Genomic DNA, 22,904 nt, shown 5'->3' with positions numbered 1-22,904 from the left:
ATTCTACCTATTCAAATTTAGAAAGAAAATTAAATGATTGAAGGAAGCCTCACCCCTGCCTATTTTTTATATGTCTGTATTTTTCGGAGTATGACGCACCTTTTTTCCTCAAAAAAAGAGGCTGAAAATCTGAGTACGTCTTATACATCGAATACAGCATTTTTTTTGCCTCCCTAAGCCCCTCCCCCTTCACCAAAATGGCTGTGCATATCCTTATGGAGGCTTTCTGAGTGCTCCTGGGGGCTGGTGAGGGCAGAAATGAGCAAAAAATGCCCCCCCCCAGCCCCCAGCAGCACTCTATAAGCCTCCATAAGGCTATGTATACAATTTTTTGACAAACAAATTGGCCCATTTTTGCGAAACACGGGCTGTTTTTTGCTTGTTTTTGGCCCCCACCCCCCTCAGGAGCACTCTGCAAAAAAAACCCAAGGCTATTCATGCCTTTTATTTTTTTAAAATGGATCCGTTTTCATGAAAAACGGGACATTTTTGGGAGGTTTGCAAAGTGCAAAAACTTTTTTTTCTTTTTCAGAAACCTCTTTAGTTAGAATGATTGATGAGAATTAGATTGCTCAAGTGCTGTACCAGCAGAAACAAGTCTTAGGCACTGCAGGTTGTCAGATTTCCTTCTCCAGCACATGGATAAATACACCTGGAAACATCTGCCTATCTACCTACTCTCTCTCTCACCCTATGTACCTACCTACTGTATTTCTGTCTTTCTCCCTCTCTATCCCTCTATCTACCTACCTACTTTTTTAAAAAAATTGCCTCTTCAAAACCTTGGTGTGTCTTTTACTCCGGTGCATCTTATACTCAGAAAAATACGGTATAGTCAATTCAGTTCTTCAAGTATTGGTGGAGAAGGTCCTATGTTGTAAATCAGTATGTTGTTCATTTATATCTTATTATGGTTTATTCCAGTTCAATTGGTGGACTTATGATAGGGAACTCACTGGTTTAAATAAACTCAAAACCAATTTAAAATCATAGTGTAGACAAACTTAGCGTTTTGGACACATATCCAACATCTGAGGAGCTATGAAACTTTTCCCAAGAATTCCATCTTACTTTTCTCGAATAATACTCCTTGATTTTCATGTTCCTTTAAAATTATACTCATATTGACTGTAGTTTCAAAGCCCTTGTAATTTGGCACCTCTGCAGAACTCATGACAGTTATGCCGGCTTTGAAAAAAGTTGTTTAAGAGACATTATAATAGAAATATCCACCCATCCTAATTAACTTCAGACTTTCTTATTGTACTGGACTAGCGTCTCAGATGGTCCTATGTGTTAATTCTCAGCCTTGGGGTTTCAATCACATTATTTTTGACAAAAATTGCTAAATAAGTGGTTGTATTAGAAAGATTGTAGCATTAGCAGTTCTCTGTACTGATCTTAGAACATACTGTACTGCCTTTATAATTGGATCAGAATAACAAGTCATATTAAATTGCCTCCTTGTTCTTATTGTGTAATCAGAATTATGGTTCATGGTCCAATTGTAATGTAAAAAATGCTTACATTTTGTTAACATCTGCAGACTTTCCTATGCCAATTGTGATGTTAGTTTGGAATTAATTATATGAAGCTAATTCCTCACCCTACAACATAATTTCACAGGATACATCGAAATTGGGTAATTGTTGCTTTGGGTAATAAATTGTTTTTTTTCAAGTACAATGATATGTTCATTACTGCTAATTATACTAGTGTAATTTTAGGCTTAGTGCAAAGATATACACACTTAAACTAGCTTGTGCTGAAAACGGGTTTTAATTTTTGTAGGATCCAGATAAATCTAATTATTTTTCAGCCACCAAAGCATTTCCATTTTCTAGCATATGTTTAATAGTTCCTGTTTGATCTGAATACTAGCCTATAATTCAAGGGTTCTCAACGTTTTTGGACTGGTAAAAGCATGTTATCACCACTTGAACAAAATTTGTGCCATGGTGGTGCTAATAGCCAACTGCCAAACTTAACAATTATTATCATTATTATTTTGTACAAGTCAAAGACTGTACATAATGTTCCCTCTACCTATTTTTTTCCCCCCTGGCTGAAAGTACATTAATTCGGCTGAGTGCCTAAGGGAGGTCTATAACTCATAGTCTACTGGTTTCTATCCCGCACCTTAACTCCTACACCAAACTTTTTTTTCATGTCTTCCCCTCAACCTCTTACTTTTTCCAATGCATTAACCTGTCCTTTTATTTTTTAAGAATGTTTACAGGGCTTATGTGGGGCTCAATGGGTTTAAAATGGGTTCTTTTGTTTGCTTTGGTGAGCAGCAGTGAATTATTAGCTTTTAAAAACAGCATAAGTAGTGCCCTGCTGGATCTCTGGTTCATCTAGTCCAGTAACCTGTTCTCACATGGCCAACAAGATATACTCAAGAATGTATATTGGTATCCCAATGGATAGCCTTTAGAGATAGATACATTGCAGCAAAGCTAATAGCCTCTAAACCAAATTAATAACAATTGATTCCCCAAATATATACAATTTTACTGAAACACAGTTCTGCTTTAGATTACAGTTCAAGGTGCTCGCTGTTACTTTAAAGGTCTACCTGATTGGATCGTGAGTATCTTCAGGACTTCCATTGACTTCTATCAGCCATGAAGATCCCCAAAACAAGTTTCTTCCAGAGTTCTCACCCTTATGTAATATCATCTATCAGAACCTTGGGAGCAAGCCATGTCTATCACCGTTCTCTGGAATAGTATCTTTCTAGAGATCAGATCAGACTGCCCCCAACATTTTTTGGTTTCTGCAAAGCCAATGATACATGGTTGTTTCAGTAAGACTTTGGGATCCAACAGGTGCATCCCTCTGGCTTGGGAATTTCTTTTTTGTTAAGTGATTTTTCCAGAGCTATGATTAATTTTCCTTCTTCCTTTTATCCATTTATTTTTATTACACCTTATTTTTGCTTTATTCTTATTATGGTTATTGTGTTATTTTTATTTTATTTTATAGTTCTACACATTTTAAGCCACTCAGAGATATCAGTTGATTGGCAGCATACAAACCCAGTAAATAAATAAATAAGATTAATACAACTTTTGCTAGCAAGCACTTGTATTGACTCTTTAGCTAAATGACTACGTAGATTAAACTATCTTTTCTTGAGTAATGCAATGTAGTTGAACTAATGATCATGGAAGCTAATTCAGAAGGCTACAGAATAGAAAACTATTATGTAGAAAACTAGTCGTATGCAAATATTTCAGGTCTGAACCACTTGGAACTGGAAGCATCCCAGCAAACCTCTCTTGTGTGTGAAACACATGATGTTCAGCCTCAAAATAAGTTTATTTCAAATTTAAAACATTCTGCTTTGAGTTCCAATGCTTTCCAGCAACACTAGAACAGCTGTTTTTGCACATAAGATATGAAGTCCATAGACTTCATTATAGTCTGGTTACTTGACATGATATGTTTCTCTGCTTCCCATGACATCTGCCTGGCTGATTTCATGTGTAGGATTGGTACCAAGCTCCTTCAATTAAACATTGCCATCTGTTGAGATCTAGAAGTAGGATTTTTCTGTAGCAGAGGTAATAATGGTGACATGGTTAAGCTTAACATAGTTAAGCTTTGTTATTCTTCTTAAGTTCCAGACTGATTTCTTGTCTCTTCTGCTGCTTTGACCATGAAGTGTCAAGAAGAAATAATTTAGAAAAGGAAGGGTTACAAAACCAAGAGCATGAATCTAGCCCCACTCACAGTTCTTTAAAGCAATCATCTCATTTTCTTGAATTGCACAGATCACCTCTGCCAAGTAATCCTGGGCAAAATTGCAACCTCTTTAAAGAATGGCATAGAGGCGATATATTGACACAGCCATTTGTTCTGAAGAGGAGTTTTGGAATCAAATGCAAATATTTCTACAAGCCTAGTTTCAAATATTGAATTATATTTTTAGTGTGGTCCCCCCCATGTAGAGTGATTGAGGCTACTCCTTGATTTTCCACTTCTTAAAATGTCGTATTTGATATTTTGATTCTGCAAATGCTAATTTGAATCTGGCCCAAAGACAGGTTTCCAGGGTTGACAAGAATGGATTAGTATGAAAAGAGATTTCTTTTATCCTGAGATAGCTTCAATGTTAAACACACACACACACACACACACACACACAGACAGACAGACACCCATTTATTGACAAGAAGCAATGTAAGGGAGCTTCAGTAGGGAAGAAAATATTGCATATTTTTCCTCGCAAGCATGTTTGCCATAAGTTACATGCATCACTGATCTCAAAAGATGGTGTTGGCCTAAGGAGGCTTAGTCATCTCCCACTGGAGATGTGAGCAAAGTCAGAGAAAAAAGGAGACACAGAAGAGGAAGTGAAAATTTTAGCATGATAATCATTGTCATTCCAAATTGTCGTGAGGAATTTTCAATTTCAAAGGACCACAAAATTCTCGTGTTTGTCTCGAGGGAAATCTGATTTTTGTTCTGCAGATTGGTAAAATTGAATTGCTTAATATCTTAATTGTACCTTTTAAAAAATATTCTAAGATTGTATTATTGACAAGAAGCAATGACAAATTATTATACTTTTCTTGGTAGCACAGTTATGCAGGAATTCAGACAGTTGCATTTTTGCAAGCAAAGGATCTTCAGGGTAATGATAAATCTTTCTTTTTTAGCTAAATTATATTGTACTTCTTCACTTTCTTTGCCATTTAATAATTATGTGTTGCTTTAGCCCTCCAGCAGTCAACGGAACTGATAGCAGATTCGGACAGTGAGGATGTTGGGGAGGAACATGGGCCAGTCCTGGAATCTGGGGAAGGCCCTGACGAGTGCTCTGCATCGGAGGCAGAGATGGGGCCAGGGCTGTCTGACAGTTATTAGCTGCCTTCAGAGTCAGACATCAATGAGACAGATGAACAGCTGGAGCCTATTCCCAGCGTGCATATCCACAGAGTTGCCAGACGAAGAGAACAGCTAAGGAACAAGGGTTAACTTGGAAGTAAGGCCACAGGTGGATGGTGAATGGCCCCTCCCGTAGGGAATAAAAGAGGAGCAAAAGGGGAGGAGTGTTTGCAAGAGGCAATTAGTTCATTCCTGCATTCTTGCCAAGTATTGTGGTGTCTGAAAGATATTGACCTCGCCATTCTCCAAGCTTGATAAAGGTCGGTAATTGTGAACTATTTTGAAAGACTGTGGGAGAGGAAAGACTTTGATGGAGAGGAATTCACTGTAAATTAAAGGGGTTTCTGGGGACGAGGACTTGGCTTCATAGCAATAGCAATAGCAGTTAGACTTATATACCGCTTCATAGGGCTTTCAGCCCTCTAAGCGGTTTACAGAGTCAGCATATCGCTCCCACAGTCTGGGTCCTCATTTCACCCACCTCGGAAGGATGGAAGGCTGAGTCAACCTTGAGCCGGTGAGATTAGAACCGCTGAACTGCAGATAGCCGTCAGCTGAAGTGGCCTGCAGTACTGTACCCTAACCACTGCGCCACCTCGGCTCTTCTTATGCTGCTGGGGAAGCCCAGGTCAGAACATGTGTATCTTCATGTCAAGCAACATGAACAACTCTACTGCAGGATCAATTTCCTAACTAGTTAAGCTAGCATGTATAATAATTATCTTTTAGCATACATCTCATTGCTACATACATGACTTCTCCTGGACATCTGTGGACATCTTTGTCAAAAGAAGCTAGGACTCCTTTGCTTTGTATCTTCTATGAAAATGTGTACCCTTATTATTGCTCCCATGGCAATATAGACCACATTTCGTCTTTCACTTACAAATGCTGACTTACAAAAACAAAAGTCTAATTAATTATTTATAGGGGGGGGGGACCTCTTCTTGATGTGTTGAGCTAATACTGTTTATAAGTCCGCCATCTTTTTCAAACAGGATCTTGGCTTTTGGATAGAAGGATAGCAGATTCAGCCAAACGCTAGTAGAGAAACTGAAGTGGATAGAGGGCTGTTTGTTTGTCTTTTTTTAGCTTTTTCTCCTGCGACACTCAGTTTAATTTGGTTTTGCTTTTAATAACTCTACCCCTCTTTATAGGACATAATAAAAAAGTTCATAATCTAAGTCTCTATGGAGCTTCCTTTCTTGCATATGGCTTTCTCCCTCCTGGGTGGTTATTGAAATGTAATAATGTTTTCTGTTACTGAAGACTTTTAGAGAGCAGGATTAGTTTTATTTTAATATGTTTTTCCTTTTACTGGGTTTCGGCTGTGACTTTTATTTGCCTTATCAGACTAATTGGTTTTCTGATGCATTTTTTTTTGGAAGCTACTTTGGGTGCTTTTAAAGCAAAGAAATTAAATCTTTCCTCTTTAAAATGAAGCAAAAATAAATAGAGCTGAGCAGTGCTTCAGTTTCAGTCTCCAAAATATGCTTTTGGAGCATACGGGAACAGAAGTGTAGCACCTATCTGCAATGTCTTAAAACAATTCTTCTTTCTCTCTTGCATGCTTTGAAACATTTTTTGTAATTTAGATCCAGTGCACCACAATGCTTAATAAATAAATCATTCTTGTATTTAAATACTTATTCATTGTGGGCATTCATGTGCAATACTATATCTATATCTAGTATCTAGTATATCTAGTATCTATAATACTATAGATATTATAAACAGTTGGCATTAATAGGACAAACCCCTGCTGGTTGTGATGAAAATGAATTGCTTATTCTATGGTCAATATAGAACGCATATTGTTCCATCAAAAAAAATTTGGACCTACAAACAATTTTAGAATCATACAAAGGTTTTTGTAAACCCAGGGACGTGCAGTCAGGGGAGGCAGAGCCTCACCACTGTCATCATGAAAAGAAAAAAAATGTAAAAGGAAAAAGGCAAGAGCTGTGGTCAGGCTGAGCTAGTTGCTGCCAGAGTCACAGTGGATGACTCTGCTTAGTGCTTAACTGTTTAAAAAAGCCTCTTAAAAAAGCGCCCTCTACAGAAGGAGGCAGGAGAACAACGTGCCTCATCTAGTCTAACTTTTTATGATCACTCGAGCAGAGTTAAGCAAGGGTTAAAAGCCGAAAAATTCCCGACGTAGATGAGGCATGTTGTTCTCCTGCCTCCTCCTGTAGAGAGCGCTTTTTTAGAGGCTTTTTTAAACACTTAAGCAGAATCATCCACTGTGACTCTGGCAGCAACTAGCTCAGCCTGACCACAGCTCTTGCCTTTTTCCTTTTACATTTTTTTTTCTTTTCATGATGGCAGGCAAGAGCAGAGTTGAAATCCTCTCTGAAACAGCTGGAAAAGGTAAATGTGGGTTGGAGGGAGGGGGAGGAATTCAAACTTCATCCTCCTGGTGCAACTTTGTGTGTGTGTGTGTGTGTGTGTGTGTGTGTGTGTGTGTTTTTGAGAGAGGGGGAGGGAGCATATTGAGACAGTTCTTTAGTTTATGCACTATGTAACACTCTAATACTATGCCTTTGGGTCTTCTGAAATTTTAATTATCCAATCATAAGCAAAAACAATGTTTTCAGTAGAATGAATTTCCACTTCTACTTACATCTGCCAGCCAAAATGCTGCTAGTGGTATTGCTAACATGGGCTGAGGAGGAAAACCTAAATTTTCTGAATCCTGGTGTGTGTGTGTGTGTTTGAGAGAGGGGGAGTGAAGGAGAGAGGGAGGAAGGAGGGGAAGGGAGAAGAAAAAGAAAGAAGGAAACTTATTTAGCAAAGGAGAAAAACAAATGCTGTCGCTTTAAATCGGAACTGAGCATGCCTGGCTGTGGAATTCTGGGAGTTGAAGTCCACAAGTCTAAAAAAATTGCTGCCTTGCCAGTAATAAACCTCACCACAAGTCACTGGTGTAGACTACCAAACCAAATGTATCCCTTTTAAATTTCTTTGTTTCTCAGAGAAGAAAGTAAATATCATCTTCCATTTAGGAACCAACATGTTTCTATTGAAATAAATATTGTGGCTGTGTCTAATATGTAAAACTGCATTTATCAGATGGTTGAAGATTAAATAAGAAGCAAAGTAGCATTATGTGATGGATATATCCTTCTGATGCCAGAAAGAGTATGTGCATGTTTCTAAACAGAGAGTGAGGATGGGATCATCATTTTAAATTGTCCCTCCACAAATACTAATGGAAACATTTGTTTCTTTTTCAGCTGAATTTTTATTTCTCTTATGGAGCGTTTATCTCTGCTATGCAGTGCGGACAGTACCCTCGGCGTTTCACGAGCCACGTTATATGGCTGCTGCAGTTCACATTGAGCTCATTATCTCTGCTATATTCCATATAATTAGGCAAGTGACCCACACTGTTTATTTTGAAGTTCTTAGTATGCAATCTAAAACAATTAACTGGGTTGAGATGCATGTCAGAAGGCCACAACAAAAGCCCTTCTCTCCAGACAAATTAAGAAAAGCTTTACAAATAGCCTCAAATGGATGCAAATTGTACAATGCCTGCCTATTACTTCTGCAAACAGCTTTTTTCATCTCTTCACTTTTCATCACCGCACATCTTTGCCTGGCAAGATCTGAAAATAATGTAGAAGTTCATGTGAGATAGATCATCCGTTTATCATGTGCTGTGTAATATAAATTGGACCCAAAATGCATTCAAAACCAATGCAATTGACACATTATATTTACAATGTAACTGTAATATTTTATGTCATTTACATTATCTTTAAGGCTACATTATATTAAATGTGTTATACTATTCTAATCGTAATGTAGGTCAGAGAGGGAAGTGGTGGCTCAGTGGCTCAGACGCTGAGCTTGTCGATCAGAAAAGTCGGCAGTTCGGCGATTTGAATCCCTAACGCTGTGTAACGGAGTGAGCTCCCATTACTTGTCAGCTCCTGCCAACTTAGCAGTTTGAAAGCATGTAAAAATGCAAGTAGAAAAACAGGAACCACCTTTGATGGGAAGGTAGCAGCGTTCTGTGTGCCTTCGGCATTTAGTCATGCTGGCCACATGAATATGGACAGTGCTGGCTCTTCGGCTTTGTAACGGAGATGAGCAGCACCCCCTAGAGTTGGGAACAACTAGCACATATGTGCGAGGGCAACTTTTGCCTTTAATGGAATGTACAGGTAGTCCTTGTTCATTTTCGGACCATTCAGAATAACAACAGCACTGAAAAATGTGACTTGAAACTGGTCTTTGTACTAACAACATTTTCAGAATGTCCATTGCCCCATAATCAAAAATTTGGTTTCTTGGCAACCAGCATGTGTTTATGACATCTGCAGCATTCTAAGATTCCAGTGACTTCTGATGAGCAAAGTCAACTGGGAAAGCCAGAACCATTTAACAAAATGTGATTTATTTAACAACTGCAGTGATTTGCAGTCAATTTGAAACCAAGGCAAAAAAAGATCATAAAATCAGATGTGACTTGCTTGATGGTCAACTTGCTTAGCAATCAAAATTCTGGTCCCGATTGTGGTCATAAGTTTAGGATAGCTATGATCCACATTTTCAAAGAGAAGTAATTTGATGGGAGAAAAAAATATTGGGTATAGTTGAGTATAGATACCTGAGCATTAAGGAACAATGATGAATCTAAGACTACTACAGTGCATAAACCCTGCCCTTCACTGAAAATGCAACATATCCAACTTTATGTTGCGTTGAGAACTATCTGGAATGCCAGAAGTCACATTAGCTAAAGGTTTCCCCCTTTGCATCATTGTGTGCAGTCATGAAATCACAGCTACTGTGACACAATATACCTTTATATAATCTTAGAATGGGCAGATGTCCCAGGGACACATTGTGCATGAGCAGAATTAACAAGTGTTCTTCTCTCCCATCAAATTCTACCATCTTAAATAAACCTAGGTTTGAAGCTGTATTAAAATAATCAGCTTCACCCAATAAGTATGATATTAAATACAGAAAATTCCTAACATGCTATAGTTTTTAATACCTTTTTTCCATGGCAACAATGGGCCAAATGCACACAATACTTTTGGGCATGTTTCCACTCTGACACAATACAGCACAATGGAGATGTGAGTATGTGTGCTGAGAAATTGACACACAACCTCCATGTTAAATAGAACAATGCAAGGCTGGTATCTTTATATTCACATATATTTTTTTCTTATAAGCATCATTCAGAATTTTTTTAAAAAAAAAATCCATATGACAAAGAATGTGGGGGAAAGTGTATTTAGTACTTATATTTAAATGTTGATTTGCAGGTTCAGTCTTGCTTCAAGACTCCAGTCTGATTGGATGCTGATGCTATTCTTTGCGCACACACATTTGACTGTGACAGTCACCGTTGGGTTACTTCTGATTCCAAAGGTATTTTTCCTTTACACTTTTATTTTGCCAGATCTGAAGGCACATGGATGCTATAGTAACTACATATATACTTACTATGTATATAAAAACAGATGTCATGTGATCACCTTGCTTAGAGATGAATATTCTGCAGCCCTGCTTGTTAATGTTTCAGGCCTGGTTACAGCACGGAAACTGCTTTGGTCGCGCTGATCGATGATCTCTGGCGAGCCAGGGATAGGAGTCACCCCTCTATCCTTGTGCTCCTTGACCCCTCAGCGGCCTTCAATACCATCGACCATGGTATCCTTCTGCGACGGTTGCGGGAGGTGGGAGTGGGAGGCACCGTCCTTCGGTGGTTCTCCTCCTACCTCTCGGACAGGTCGTAGTCAGTGTTGGTCAGAAGGCAGAGGTCGACCCCAAGGCCCCTCAATTATGGGGTGCTGCAGGGTTCAGTCCTGTCCCCCCTCCTATTTAACATCTACATGAAGCCACTGGGTGAGATCATACACCAGCACGGGATTAAATACCATCAATATGCGGATGATACGCAGTTGTATCTGTCCACCCTGTGCTATCTCAGTGAAATGGTAGAAGTGATGTGCCAGTGCCTGGAGGCTGTCAGGGTCTGGATGGGTATGAACAAGCTTGCACTCAATCCCGACAAGACCGAGTGGCTATTGATGTTCCCTCCCAAAGATTGGCCAAGTATTCCATCTCTCAGGCTGGGGGGTGAAATTATCCGCCCCCCAGAGAGGGTTCACAATTTGGGAATCCTCTTGGATCCGCAGCTGACTTTAGAACACCATTTGTCGGATGTGACCAGAGGGACCTTTGCCCACGTTCGCCTGGTGCACCAATTGCGACCCTACCTGGATCGGGAAGCCCTTCAGATAGTCACTCACGCCCTCGTGACCTCAAGACTGGATTACTGTAACGCACTCTACATGGGGCTGCCCTTGAAGAGTGTTCAAAGACTTCAGCTAGTCCAAAATGCAGCCGCGCGAGCGATTGTGGGTACACCCAGGTACACCCACGTTACACCTATCCTCCGCAAGCTGCTCTGGCTACCCATTAGTCTCTGGACTCGCTTCAAGGTGCTAGTCATTACTTATAAAGCCCTACATGGCATCGGACCTGGGTACCTGAGAGACCGCCTCCTGCCAATTACCTCCCATAGACCTATCCGATTGCACAGACTAGGCCTTCTCCGGATCCCATCTGCCAGCCAACGTCGACTGGTGACTCCCCGGGGGAGAGCCTTCTCTGTTGCAGCTCCAGCCCTCTGGAATGAGCTCCCTGTGGAGATCCGGACCCTTACTACTCTCCCGGCCTTCCGCAAAGCCACTAAGTTCTGGCTGCTCCAGCAGGCCGGGGGGCTGTTGAAGTATCCAGCCCCACGGTAACTATGAATGTTGTGTATTTTAAATTGTTGTTTTGTCTACTTATCCCCTTCCCTTGTTTATTGTAAGCCACCCGGAGTCCTTCGGGAGTGGGCGGCATACAAGACCAATAAACTGAAACTGAACTGAACTGAATTGAAGAGGCATCAGTCCCAGACAGTAGTCCCCTCTGATCCTTAGGGGTTAAGGAAGGTATTATAGATAGATCCTCCAGAGCAGAGATGGGTGCATGGATGGCATGAAGGGACAGGCTGGTGCACTGGGCTCCAAAGTGTATGGGGATTTTGAGTGCCACTGGAGAGTGGGTGCATAAATGGGTGTATGAATGAATGTGGTCAGATGCTTTGGAGCATGGGTGAATGTGTAGATACCACAGGGCAGTAGGGGTTGCTATAGGCAGTCACTAAAGCACAGACTAGTGCACTCAAGACAGATATTACAGACCATGTATCATGGGAGGGGGGATTCTATAGCTGGCACTATAGAATACAGGCAGATTAAAAAGCAGCAGAAGCCGGGTGACTTCAAATTTCCTTCTAGTTTCCACATTGACTTTGCTTATGGAAGCCAGCAGAGAACATTGGAATTCACAATCATGTGAATTCTGGCTGTTTGCTAAGAACCCAGATCATGTTCTTGCAATCATGGGGGATGCTGCAATGGTTATAGGTCCCACTCATTCGGTGCTGTCATAACTTTTAACAGTTATTTAATGAGTGGTTGTAATTAGAGGACTCTATGGAATCTAATGTGTCCCTGTCCAAACACCTTTGCAATACTAGAAGCTCCAATCTTTAATTTGCCTGATAACATGTACTTTGATATCCCAACAGATTGATATCCAGCAACTAATCTTCATTTAATTAGGAAACTGCCTAACATTAAGTTTTTAAATGTCAAAGTGTGCCTTACAATTTTTTTTTTTCCAAATGAAAGTGAGGTTGGGTGGCGGAACAGGTGCACATTCCTTGATTTCTTTCTTATTCTTACACATCCTTATATTCATTTATCAAAAACTTAATGTATTTTTACAGTTTTCCCATTCAAACAACAATCCACGAGATGATTTGGCTACTGAGGTCTATGAAGATGAGCTCGACATGGGAAGATCTGGATCTTATCTCAATAGCAGTATCAATTCAGCATGGAGTGAACATAGTTTGGATCCAGAAGACATTAGGGTACTTTCCAATTTAGTAAATTACATGATTTTTGTTAAAAAAAAAAAAAACTTTTCAGAAGAGTCTTCAATTTAATATAGATAAAATTCTGGATACCTTAGTTCTCATAAAATCTATCTATCTCCCAAATTAACTATAAACATTATTATGTATCATATTTTTGACTGCATAGAATGCTTATGTTATAGCCTCCCCAGCCTTCCATACTTTAATAGAAAGGAATGAAATAATAGACAAATAGTTGCAACTCTATGGAATAAGCAACTCGAACTGCCCTGGACTGAGATTTGATTGAGATCCTTTATATATTGTCAATCAGAGTCTCCTCTCAAAAATTAGTCTTTCACTAATGAAAAAGAGGGAGCCAAGTAGAATTCTTAATTGGGGAGCCTTAAAAACAACTTAGTAACATGGCAATAGTAATAACACTTAGACTTGTATACTGCTTTACCGTGCTTTGCAGCCCTCTCTAAGCGACTTTTTTACAGAGTTAGCCTATTGCTTCCAACAATCTGGGTCCTCGTTTTATCCACCTCAGAAGGATGGAAGCCTGAGTCAACCATGAGCCTGATGAGATTTGAGCTGCCAAGCTGCAGGCAGCCAGTGATCAGCAGAAGTATGCTGCAGTACTGCACTCTAACCACTGCGCTACCGTGGCATTGTTTCATGAGTCACTGAAATTTTACAGTTACTGTGGGGAAGAAAGAAGTGGGTCATCCTTAAGCTTTGCTTGGGATGAACATTAGGGATTGTGATTTCATGATATCTGATGATGTCTGGGTTATCTCTGATTTAGGAGTTACTAATTGTGCATTGACATTCAACTCACTATTGGCACCATTAAGTTCTTTTAATCAGTAAGTGTTTCAGTTGTCAATCCTTCAAAAAGTTATTTGAGGCCAACTTTCAATCGTCTTCACTTCTGCCAACCTAAAAATCTTGAGAACAAATAAAAAGCATTGTATTCTCTCCAGCTGATCAATAGAGAGTTGCAAACAATGCCACTCAACTAATTCCCTATCTTGAGGCAGCTCCTGCCTTTCCTATCAAAATTTCCTTTATCTCCAGTACATACAAAGGAGAAATAATTTGTTAGGACCTCCTTGCAGTCTTTACACTGGGTGCATTTTTGGTTTGCTCTCTCAAAATCTGAATGATGATTAAAAGAGGAAACTCCTGGCTGCAAAGCTGCTACTCATACTACATCTAAAAGCCTCTTGCAGCTATAAAGACATTCAATCCCCCCCCCCCCGCAATACTCTAACTATAGGGACAAGCAAATATTAATTGTTTGTTGGTATATGGCTGGTATGAAGAGAAAAGCAGATAAATTATAAACAATGTCTATAGACACTCATCAGGAATGAGATGCTACAAGGCCTAGGAAACAGAGTGAGGCAATACTTCCCATCATGGGCAAACAAACTGCTCATATGTTCTGCAGATCCACAGTAATTCAAGAGGGAAATGGCATTGGTTTCAAATAAACTGACATAGAGGCAGAAATAAATCTATTTGGCCCTCCAACCAGGTTGAAGGTGTGAGATCAAAGTGGTTTAGAGTTGATTCTTAATATGTGCAAATCTATATATGATAATGTTTTCTGTGTCTGTATTCAAAAGCTTTAGGATCATGGTACCTGTTCTCTATAAGTCATCCCAGTTTTATAAGAAAAATCATACTGTATATAAATGAGGAAACAGGCTGTACATAATTCTGCTGATTATTTTATTCAGGAAGGGAGAATCTGAACGAAAGACTGAATTCAGTTTTTCACTTCCTTTTTTTTCAGAACAGATGATCTCCTGTATTTTGATAGGCACTACAGAAATCCAAATCAGTTTCAAACCAAGGAAATTGATACATAGAATATGAATTAAGATTGAGACCAAATGTTTATTTTGTGCAAACTGATAAGTTGATAGTGATAAATGTTGATAGCAAATAATAATATTCTACATTATTTGTGAAACTCTGGTTGACAATTGTAAAGTAATGACTACAATTGTAAAAGTAATGACTACTATTTTATTTTTAAGAATTCACTTAATGGTAGGAGTCTAGGAGTCTTCTCCACACATAGATTCACTCACATGGATTGTAGCAATAGAACTTCTGTGCCATTTCATAGTGCTTTAGAACTTAGAACTCTCTAAGTCACGGGTGTCACACTTGAAGTGTCACATTGCCATCACATGACGTATCACGACATTTTTCCTTTCACAGAGCTGGGTGGCTGTGATCTGCACATCACACACCTGCCACCCACCAGTTTGACACCCCTGCTCTAAGTGATTTACAAAGTCAGTATATTTTCCCGAGGTGGTGCGGTGGTTAAATGCAGCACTGCAGGCTACTTCAGCTGACTGTAGTTTTGCAGTTTGGCTGTTCAAATCTCACCGGCTCAGGGTTGACTCAGCCTTCCATCCTTCCGAGGTGGGCAAAATGAGGATCCGGATTGTTGTTGGGGGCAATATGCTGACTCTGTAAACCACTTAGAGAGGGCTGGAAGCCCTATGAAGTGGTATATAAGTCTAACTGCTATTGCTATTGCTATTTTCCCATATTTACTTTTGTAATATCATTTATCTTTCCTTCCCTCCCTCCCCTCCCCTTTCTCTCTCTCTGCCTCCCTCTGTTTTTCTCTCTCTATCTCCCCCCTGAGAGGGAAGGAACCTCTGAACTGGTGCTGGGTGGTGGGAATCTGAGATCCATAGGCCAATGAGCCCAGGAGCAGCTCACTGAAGCTCAGTTAGCTGGCGGGGAAGTGGGGCATCCCAACACAGGCAGCTCTGCATGAAAAGAAATTGGTTTTGTTTTTTTTTGCTGAGCAGAGCTGACACAGGGTTGCATAGTGGCTCCATGTTATAATGAGCTTCAAGGGGAGGGGACCCCCATCTCCCCCCTTGTGAAGCGCACGAGTGAAAAAGTTCACTCAATCAATTGCAACTTTGTGATAGCTTTTTCTTTCACAAGAAGTTGGAATTGATTGAGTGAAATGTGATGGAGAAACACAATTGAAGCTGGGCTGGGGTGTCTGCATGGTCACGTGCCCACAGAGAGGGCTCTGCATGCCATGACCAGCATGCATGCCATAAATTGGCCATCACGGGATTAAGGGAATGCAGAATTAGCCTGCAATACTGCATTCTAACCACTGCACCATCATGGGAAATTATACTGACTTTACTTATTGATTTAATGCAATTATTTACATGCTGCCTGCTTAAATGATCCTAAGCATCTTATGCCAATTGATAGATGAAGATATTTTACAAATGGATTTGTAGTTGACTTCTCCCTGTTCCATTCTAGGTCAACTTCTTCAGAATATATATGATCCTTACTCTTTTTGTCCCTTACTTTGCAGGATGAATTGAAGAAATTGTATGCCCAGTTGGAGATCTATAAAAGGAAAAAAATGATCACCAACAATCCACACCTCCAGAAAAAGAGATGCTCAAAAAAAGGTTTGGGTCGCTCAATCATGAGACGAATTACTGAAATTCCTGAGACTGTCACTAGGCAATGTTCACGGGAAGAAAAGGATTTTCTGGAACATGGGAGTTCCAAAAACATTGCCATGGCAAGGAAAAATCCACCAGATTGTAGTGGACACATCAAACCAAAAGAGGACTCTTTGAGAAACAGAGTTTTCTCCTTAAAAAAGTCCCACAGCACATATGACCATGTCCGAGACCCAACTGAAGAGTCAAATAGCTTAACCACAGAAAGTGGGGAGGTTATTTCAATTGCAGAGACATCATTATTGGATTGTCTTTCTGAAAACAAAGCAACCCAAAAACCTATAGAAAAAACTGAAGCTGTGTCTACCGAAAATGTCCCCTTGGTGTGCAAATCTATGAGTGCTCACAACTTAAGTGCAGATAAGAAACCTCTCCATCCAAGAACGTCTGTGATACAGAAATCACTTAGTGTTATTGCCGGTGCCAAAGAGAAAACTGTGGGGTTAGGAGAGAAAACGCAAAATGAAGAAAGTGTCAAGTCTCACAAGTCTCAACCAAAGAGCAAAGAGGTCAGCAAAAAGCACTCCAGCTCTGAAAAGGCTGACCATAAAGATTCCTATCGAAGAAATTCAACCCAAGCTGAAGAGTCAAAGAAGCCTCATAAATCTGGGATAATGAAACAACAAAAGTCCATTCTCGATGCAGGGGCTGGCAAATGCCTGCTGAAGACAAGTATTGACATAGAAGAAATTTGCCCTTGGGAAATATATGACCAGACTCCAGAGACTGGACTTTCTGATTCTAAAACTCAAAAGCATGTCTCTATTGCTTCCTCTGACTCAGAGACTCTCCACCCTTCTCAAACAAAGGGCCAACCTCAACCTAAGACTACTGAAGAGTACCAGATACCCCTTCAAAAGAACACTGAGAAAGCGGACGTGACTCCTTGGGAGATTCAAGAAGAACATGAGGTGGAAGAAGGAGAAAATTGGAGTCCCAAAACTCTGCAAGGGGTTTCTGGGACAAAAAGTGAAAATATTAGTAGCAAACATTATACAGAGGGTATTTGTGCTGAAGATTCCAAGGGCATGCCCCACAAAACGACCATTCAAGCCACAGAGAAAGATTTCACCAATAAACTAGGAATTCAGACAAAACATGCATCTTCCTCTCCACCAGGAAATGCATTTCCTTCTAATCCTGCTAGATCGGCAACTAATAATTCACAGAAACCTTTAATGTCTCGTGTGGAAATCTGCCCTTGGGAGTATGAGGGGCCAGAATTACCAAAAGCAGAAAGAAACACAGCTTTATCAAATGCAACCAACTTAAGCTCAAATAAAACAGAGGTGCATCAGAAATAAGAAGAAAGACTGTGAAAAAGAGATGCCACAGAAGGAGGGGAGGGGAGAGGAGGAGTGGGGGGCTAAAGTTAGTACAACCTTCAAATTCTAAAGAAGCCTCATTTCACCAGAGATGCACATAGGAACTAAGCAAAAATCAATTTTCTTTGTTCTTGAGTGCCAACAATGTTGTCAGTGCAATTCAGGACATGAAGCCCCTTCGTGCCCCTAACAAGTTTACATTTCAGATGAAGGAAAAAAATATGCCTTTAGTAATTTTTTTCTTTCTATCTTTCTTTTGTAAAATATGTGGGGTTGGCAAAAAGAATGTCTTAACATTCGTTACACTAGTCTTAAGGCTACGAATGGTTTAGCATGGGCAGAAATTAATTTCTCTACTTTAAAAAAAACCCTCACAAAAGGCCTAGAATCAGATAACTCTTGAAACTAGCCTTCCCAAACCCGAAACTCTCCAGATGTGCTGGACTTCAATTCCATAATGCCCCTCCAAGGAAGGTAAGAGATGATGCTGACTAGGAAATTAAGAGGGTTGAAATGTGCCCTGTGATGATAGGGCAGCCTCTTTTGAATGCCTTATAGCCTTGATTGGAAGAAGCTATCTCCTTAAAGAAACATTGTCAATCCAGTTAGCTGTTATGCATGAAAATAGGGAGCAGTGTCCTGCTCTTTGAGACAGCAATGTGTTCAGCCTGAGTTCAAGACATCTGGAGAGCACCAGCTATAGAAAAATCTAACTTTTTAACATCTGGAGATAGCTTGCATACCCATTCCAGAAACTATATTTTTCCTCTCCTTAACCTCAATGGCACAGCTAACTTAATGCATTCCCTTAATTAGATTTTTATATAACGGCTCTGTTTTTCTTATGGACGTATGTATGTGGTTGTGTCTCATATTAAAGCATTCCAGTTTGTATAATGTTTGCAAATAACTTTGATATGATTATATGACACAACACATTTATGCAATCTGCAGATATCTAAAATTGCAGTCTTCAAAAAATGAAAGACCCTATGCTAGACCTTAGTTTATTTCAAACCCCTCACCTCCCACCTGTAAGGTCTTAGCAGCTTCTAAGAAAACACTTTTTGTCATGATTTATATTGGGGTTTGCTATTTTAATTGTTATTTTTGGTTATGACTTTATGCAGTAATTCAGGGGTTTTTATATGAGATATGTTTCTTGTCTTGCACTTGTCCATAAATGATATATGCTAGCAGTAGCTATCATTTCAGACTAATCACAATCCTAATTAATTTATTACTGCTAGATGCTTAGAAATGAGGGCACTATTCTAAAATAAACCTAGGGATAATGTTTCTGGTTTGTTTTTTTTAAGAAAATTGGAAAAAGTTATTTAATAGCAATAGCAATAGCAGTAGACTTATATACCGCTTCATAGGGCTTTCAGCCCTCTCTAAGCGGTTTACAGAGAGTCAGCATATTGCCCCCAACAATCTGGGTCCTCATTTTACCCACCTCGGAAGGATGGAAGGCTGAGTCAACCCTGAGCCGGTGAGATTTGAACCGCTGAACTGCTGATCTAGCAGTAGCCTGCAGTGCTGCATTTAACCACTGCGCCACCTCAGCTCTTTAACATTCCAAAAGTACGACTTTAATCCTAATGATCTTAATTTAGTGTCTTACACTATGTTGATTTGAAACCATAGAGGAAATATTGGGAGGTTGGAAAAATATATTCTGATTAGTGTGAATAGTTTTTTTTTCTCTTCAGTGCTGTCAAAATTCATTTTAGAAAGAGAGACTAAATGGTTATGACTATGCTTATTGTACTGTTAAACTAAAGTGAGGAAGTAGGGGGGGGAATACTAAGCGACATGCACTATTACTACATCACTTGTCACAAACTTGTACAGATGTGTCTTATGCATGTTTACTTTGAAATAAACCCTACTGAATTCAGTAGGGTTTACTTCCAAGTATATTAGCAGATGATGCAGTGTTTTCTTAATCTGCATCATTTAAGTAATTCTTTATTTTTAGTCACTTTATAGCACTTTTAATATTCAGGTATACTTAAAATGAAGAGTCTACCTTATTGGCACACCCCACTTTAATCTAAGATTGCCAGGTCCCATCCTGGAGATTGTAAGTTTTGCTTGTTTAAAGCCCCCAGCCTCTTCTTACTCTCCTGTTGTAAGGAGGAGCCCAGCTTTGCCTTATGGTATGTGGTGTAGTTTAAGAACAAAATTCTGCTGCTGAATTTCTTTCTTGGCTAAAAATTGTGCACTCAATCGTGTGTCCCAAGCTGAGGGAGCATCACCAGGTTTGATTTGTTTAGAGTGAGAACATTGGAAAGTTAAAGAATGTGTTTGAATGGGGATGGGAAAGGAATTCCTGCAAGGTGGAAGATTTTTCAGAGTAATACACGCAACCCATCAAGACTACATTGTAGACTTCCACTTATTCTAGCCAAAAATGTAAACATGCAGCTGTCGTGTTTTCAAAAACCTGTTTTACACATTTGGCATTTTATTTATCCCTTCATTTAACTGGGGAGACCCCATCTTCATTGAACTCTGATGAATATCTTATTGAAATCCACCAAGGAATTCCTAGCCTATCAGGGAACAAAGTTTAAGCTCCCGCTGACTAAATAACTCATGATTCTTCTCCGCAACTGGTTTGCTCCCTCACAAAAATAATTATCAAGGGAGAGTTGTAATTTTCTTTTATAAATGCTATCTTTTTGCTTCTTTTTCTTTGTAATAGAATGCATGATATGGCATCATCATTACTCTGCGTAATGCTCAGGTCCCAAGAGATAACGTTATGTGTGAAATGAAACAGGAATCAAGTTGAATCAGTTAATGGTGCAGGGATGTTCCATCACTTGCTGTTTGCACAAAGCATTGTAGAATAGAGGGGAAAAGAAGAACAGGTGAGAGGAGCACTCTGCCTCTTACCTACTTCAATAAAATTCGGCTCTACCATTAGGCAGAATGGGGCAGATGACCTGAGTGGCAGATCCTTGGAGTGAGCCACATTATCTGCCTTGCTTTCTTCAACTGATTTCTTGCCTTCAGGTGTGAAGATGCTGTCCCATCACCAGAGCTGAAGGTGGAGTCAGCTGCCTGTTATTCAGTGTTGCTACATGGAATGAGAAGAGTTTATATTATCCTTCATTCAAGTATCAGTGACTGGTTTGCCTATGACTCAAGTGTTGATTTGGATATCTTAAAGCAACAGTCATGATGATTCCCCCATTCACATCATGTGAAATAATAATCAAATCTATGCAGTGAACAACACTAGCTTTTAAGCTGCATCTCATTAATCCTTGCTTTGAAAGGGAGAGTGATCTGAAAGCATATGATGCAGTACCAATGCTGAAGCTAAGCAGGTCAACTCTTGGACACTTCATGGATGGGAGATAGCCAGAAACAATTGATGCAACCCCCCCTCCCCTACTTGGCTCTGGCATAAAAATGTGCATACTGTATTCAATATGTATTATTTTATTTATGTTGTTGAGAAGGTAAAGCTGGAGATGATCATGTAAACAGATGTTACTAATTTCTAGCTAATTAACATTTTGAATAGAATGTTATCTCAAGAATAAATTATGCATCAGCCAGGCAAAGATAAACCACAGCGTAAGATTGTGTAAAGAATAGTCCACACTTATACAATTACTGATTACACATAACAGAATATTTATTTATTTATATATTTATACAGAAATTCATATTCTGTTTTGGACAGAGAAAGGACTAAAAGCCATATCATATGATACTTTGGTTATAAATGCAACCCTAATTATAGAATCAAATTTAGTTAAGATGCTTGATACTCCCAATGATTTTAGCTTCTGTTGTATAACTGGAATATTCCATATGTGCTCATGTGAACTGAAGAGGGATAATCATCTGTGACATAATACTCTGGATATTATTGGTCAATAAAGTTACTTAATTTCTAACCTATACTCAATGTTGGATGAGAGTTGGAATTCAACAACTGGAGCAAGAAATAAACCCTAGCCTTGTCTAAGAACAAGCTAGTGGCAAATATTATTAAAACAACAACAACATTCATTTCAAAGGGACTTAATTTAAACAAGAAAATCATTTTGGTTTGTGAAGCTCCAATTACAATTGAAGCTTCAATATCAGAAACAGATTGGAATTTTTGAAATGTATAGTCAATTATGTTATTTATTGCTATAAATGGTTGCCCATAATATCCATGTGAGCCCATTCTCTTCTCTCATTCATGTGATTTTAGAGTGGTGTGGGGAGTGGTATGCTGATTAGGGCTATATGAGAGAAATGCACTTTAATTATTTTTCCATAAAGTTCTGATAGAACTTTAAAAAAATTCCAGGGAATCAATTCAGGGAAATATAGTGAATAATTTGGCTAAAACTTCATAAAACCTCAAAACTCTGGCTTTTTCTTGCAAACCCTCACCCCTTAGCATGAATACATTCATTCATTATAATAAATAATTTGCAGGTATTGTTTTGGACAAAAGGTTTTTCCTATGAGCTACGAAATACAGTACAGTCTAAGAGAGTAACAGGGCAACAAAAAATTAATACTTGAGTCATGATTAAGAATGAGAAGAAGGATAAGAGAAAAGTGCATTTTAGTATACATCTGCTTCCCACAATCAAACACCTTCCAGCTATGTTGGGTCACAAGAATATCCAATATCCATATTGGATTACAGGTTGTATTCCAAGATACCTGGAGGGAATCTATTTTCTGGGGGCTGATTGCTCTGTGTAAGACTGGTGAAGAGCTCAGAATCACAGCCAAAAGACCAGAGGACAAATTAGCAAGAAGAAATGTTCAGAAATATGTCAGGTGGGGAGATTTTCCACAATAACTGTGCAATTCAACTTGCCTTCAGGAGTGTATATTTTGCCTTTCAAAACTCTAGCTGAAGCCTTTAAAAAAATGAAATAGTATTTTTCTTAATTTTAAAAAAATATATGTTATAAAATAAAACATTTTGACATTTTGAAAAGTAAAAGGTAACATAAAGATAAAATATATCATATAGGAAAATATAAGTCCAAGAATCCAAATGAAATCTTCTGAAGATAAGGAGTTTAATAGGTAGGAGGAAATACTTTTTCTTTAATTGTAACAGAAATTCAGCTTTCTCGGTGGAGGAAAAAATTACCTAAGGAAACTAAATAATATGACTATTACCTAACTTTTTCGGAGTTGTAATGAAAAGCATAGTTT

The 22,904-nt window shown here is 39.1% G+C and overlaps 1 protein-coding gene across 1 annotated transcript in view; it reads left to right on the top strand.

Moving 5' to 3' along the window:
• The window catches only part of GPR158 (G protein-coupled receptor 158), a gene marked incomplete at its 5' end in the record, with an annotated part of 150,260 nt that extends 132,548 nt beyond the window's left edge, over positions 1-17,712 (top strand). The window contains 4 exons of the mRNA XM_032237834.1: positions 8,133-8,271; positions 10,185-10,290; positions 12,707-12,853; positions 16,224-17,712. Coding sequence (XP_032093725.1) covers positions 8,133-8,271; positions 10,185-10,290; positions 12,707-12,853; positions 16,224-17,684 — 1,853 coding nt within the window. The remainder of the gene's footprint in view (positions 1-8,132; positions 8,272-10,184; positions 10,291-12,706; positions 12,854-16,223) is intronic.
• Between the last annotated feature and the right edge of the window lie 5,192 nt (positions 17,713-22,904).

The sequence above is a fragment of the Thamnophis elegans genome, chromosome Z, assembly GCF_009769535.1.
Source record: "Thamnophis elegans isolate rThaEle1 chromosome Z, rThaEle1.pri, whole genome shotgun sequence".
Lineage (NCBI taxonomy): Eukaryota > Metazoa > Chordata > Lepidosauria > Squamata > Colubridae > Thamnophis > Thamnophis elegans.
Note: the sequence above shows the minus strand (reverse complement) of the source record. Positions and strands in the feature narration are given on the sequence as shown.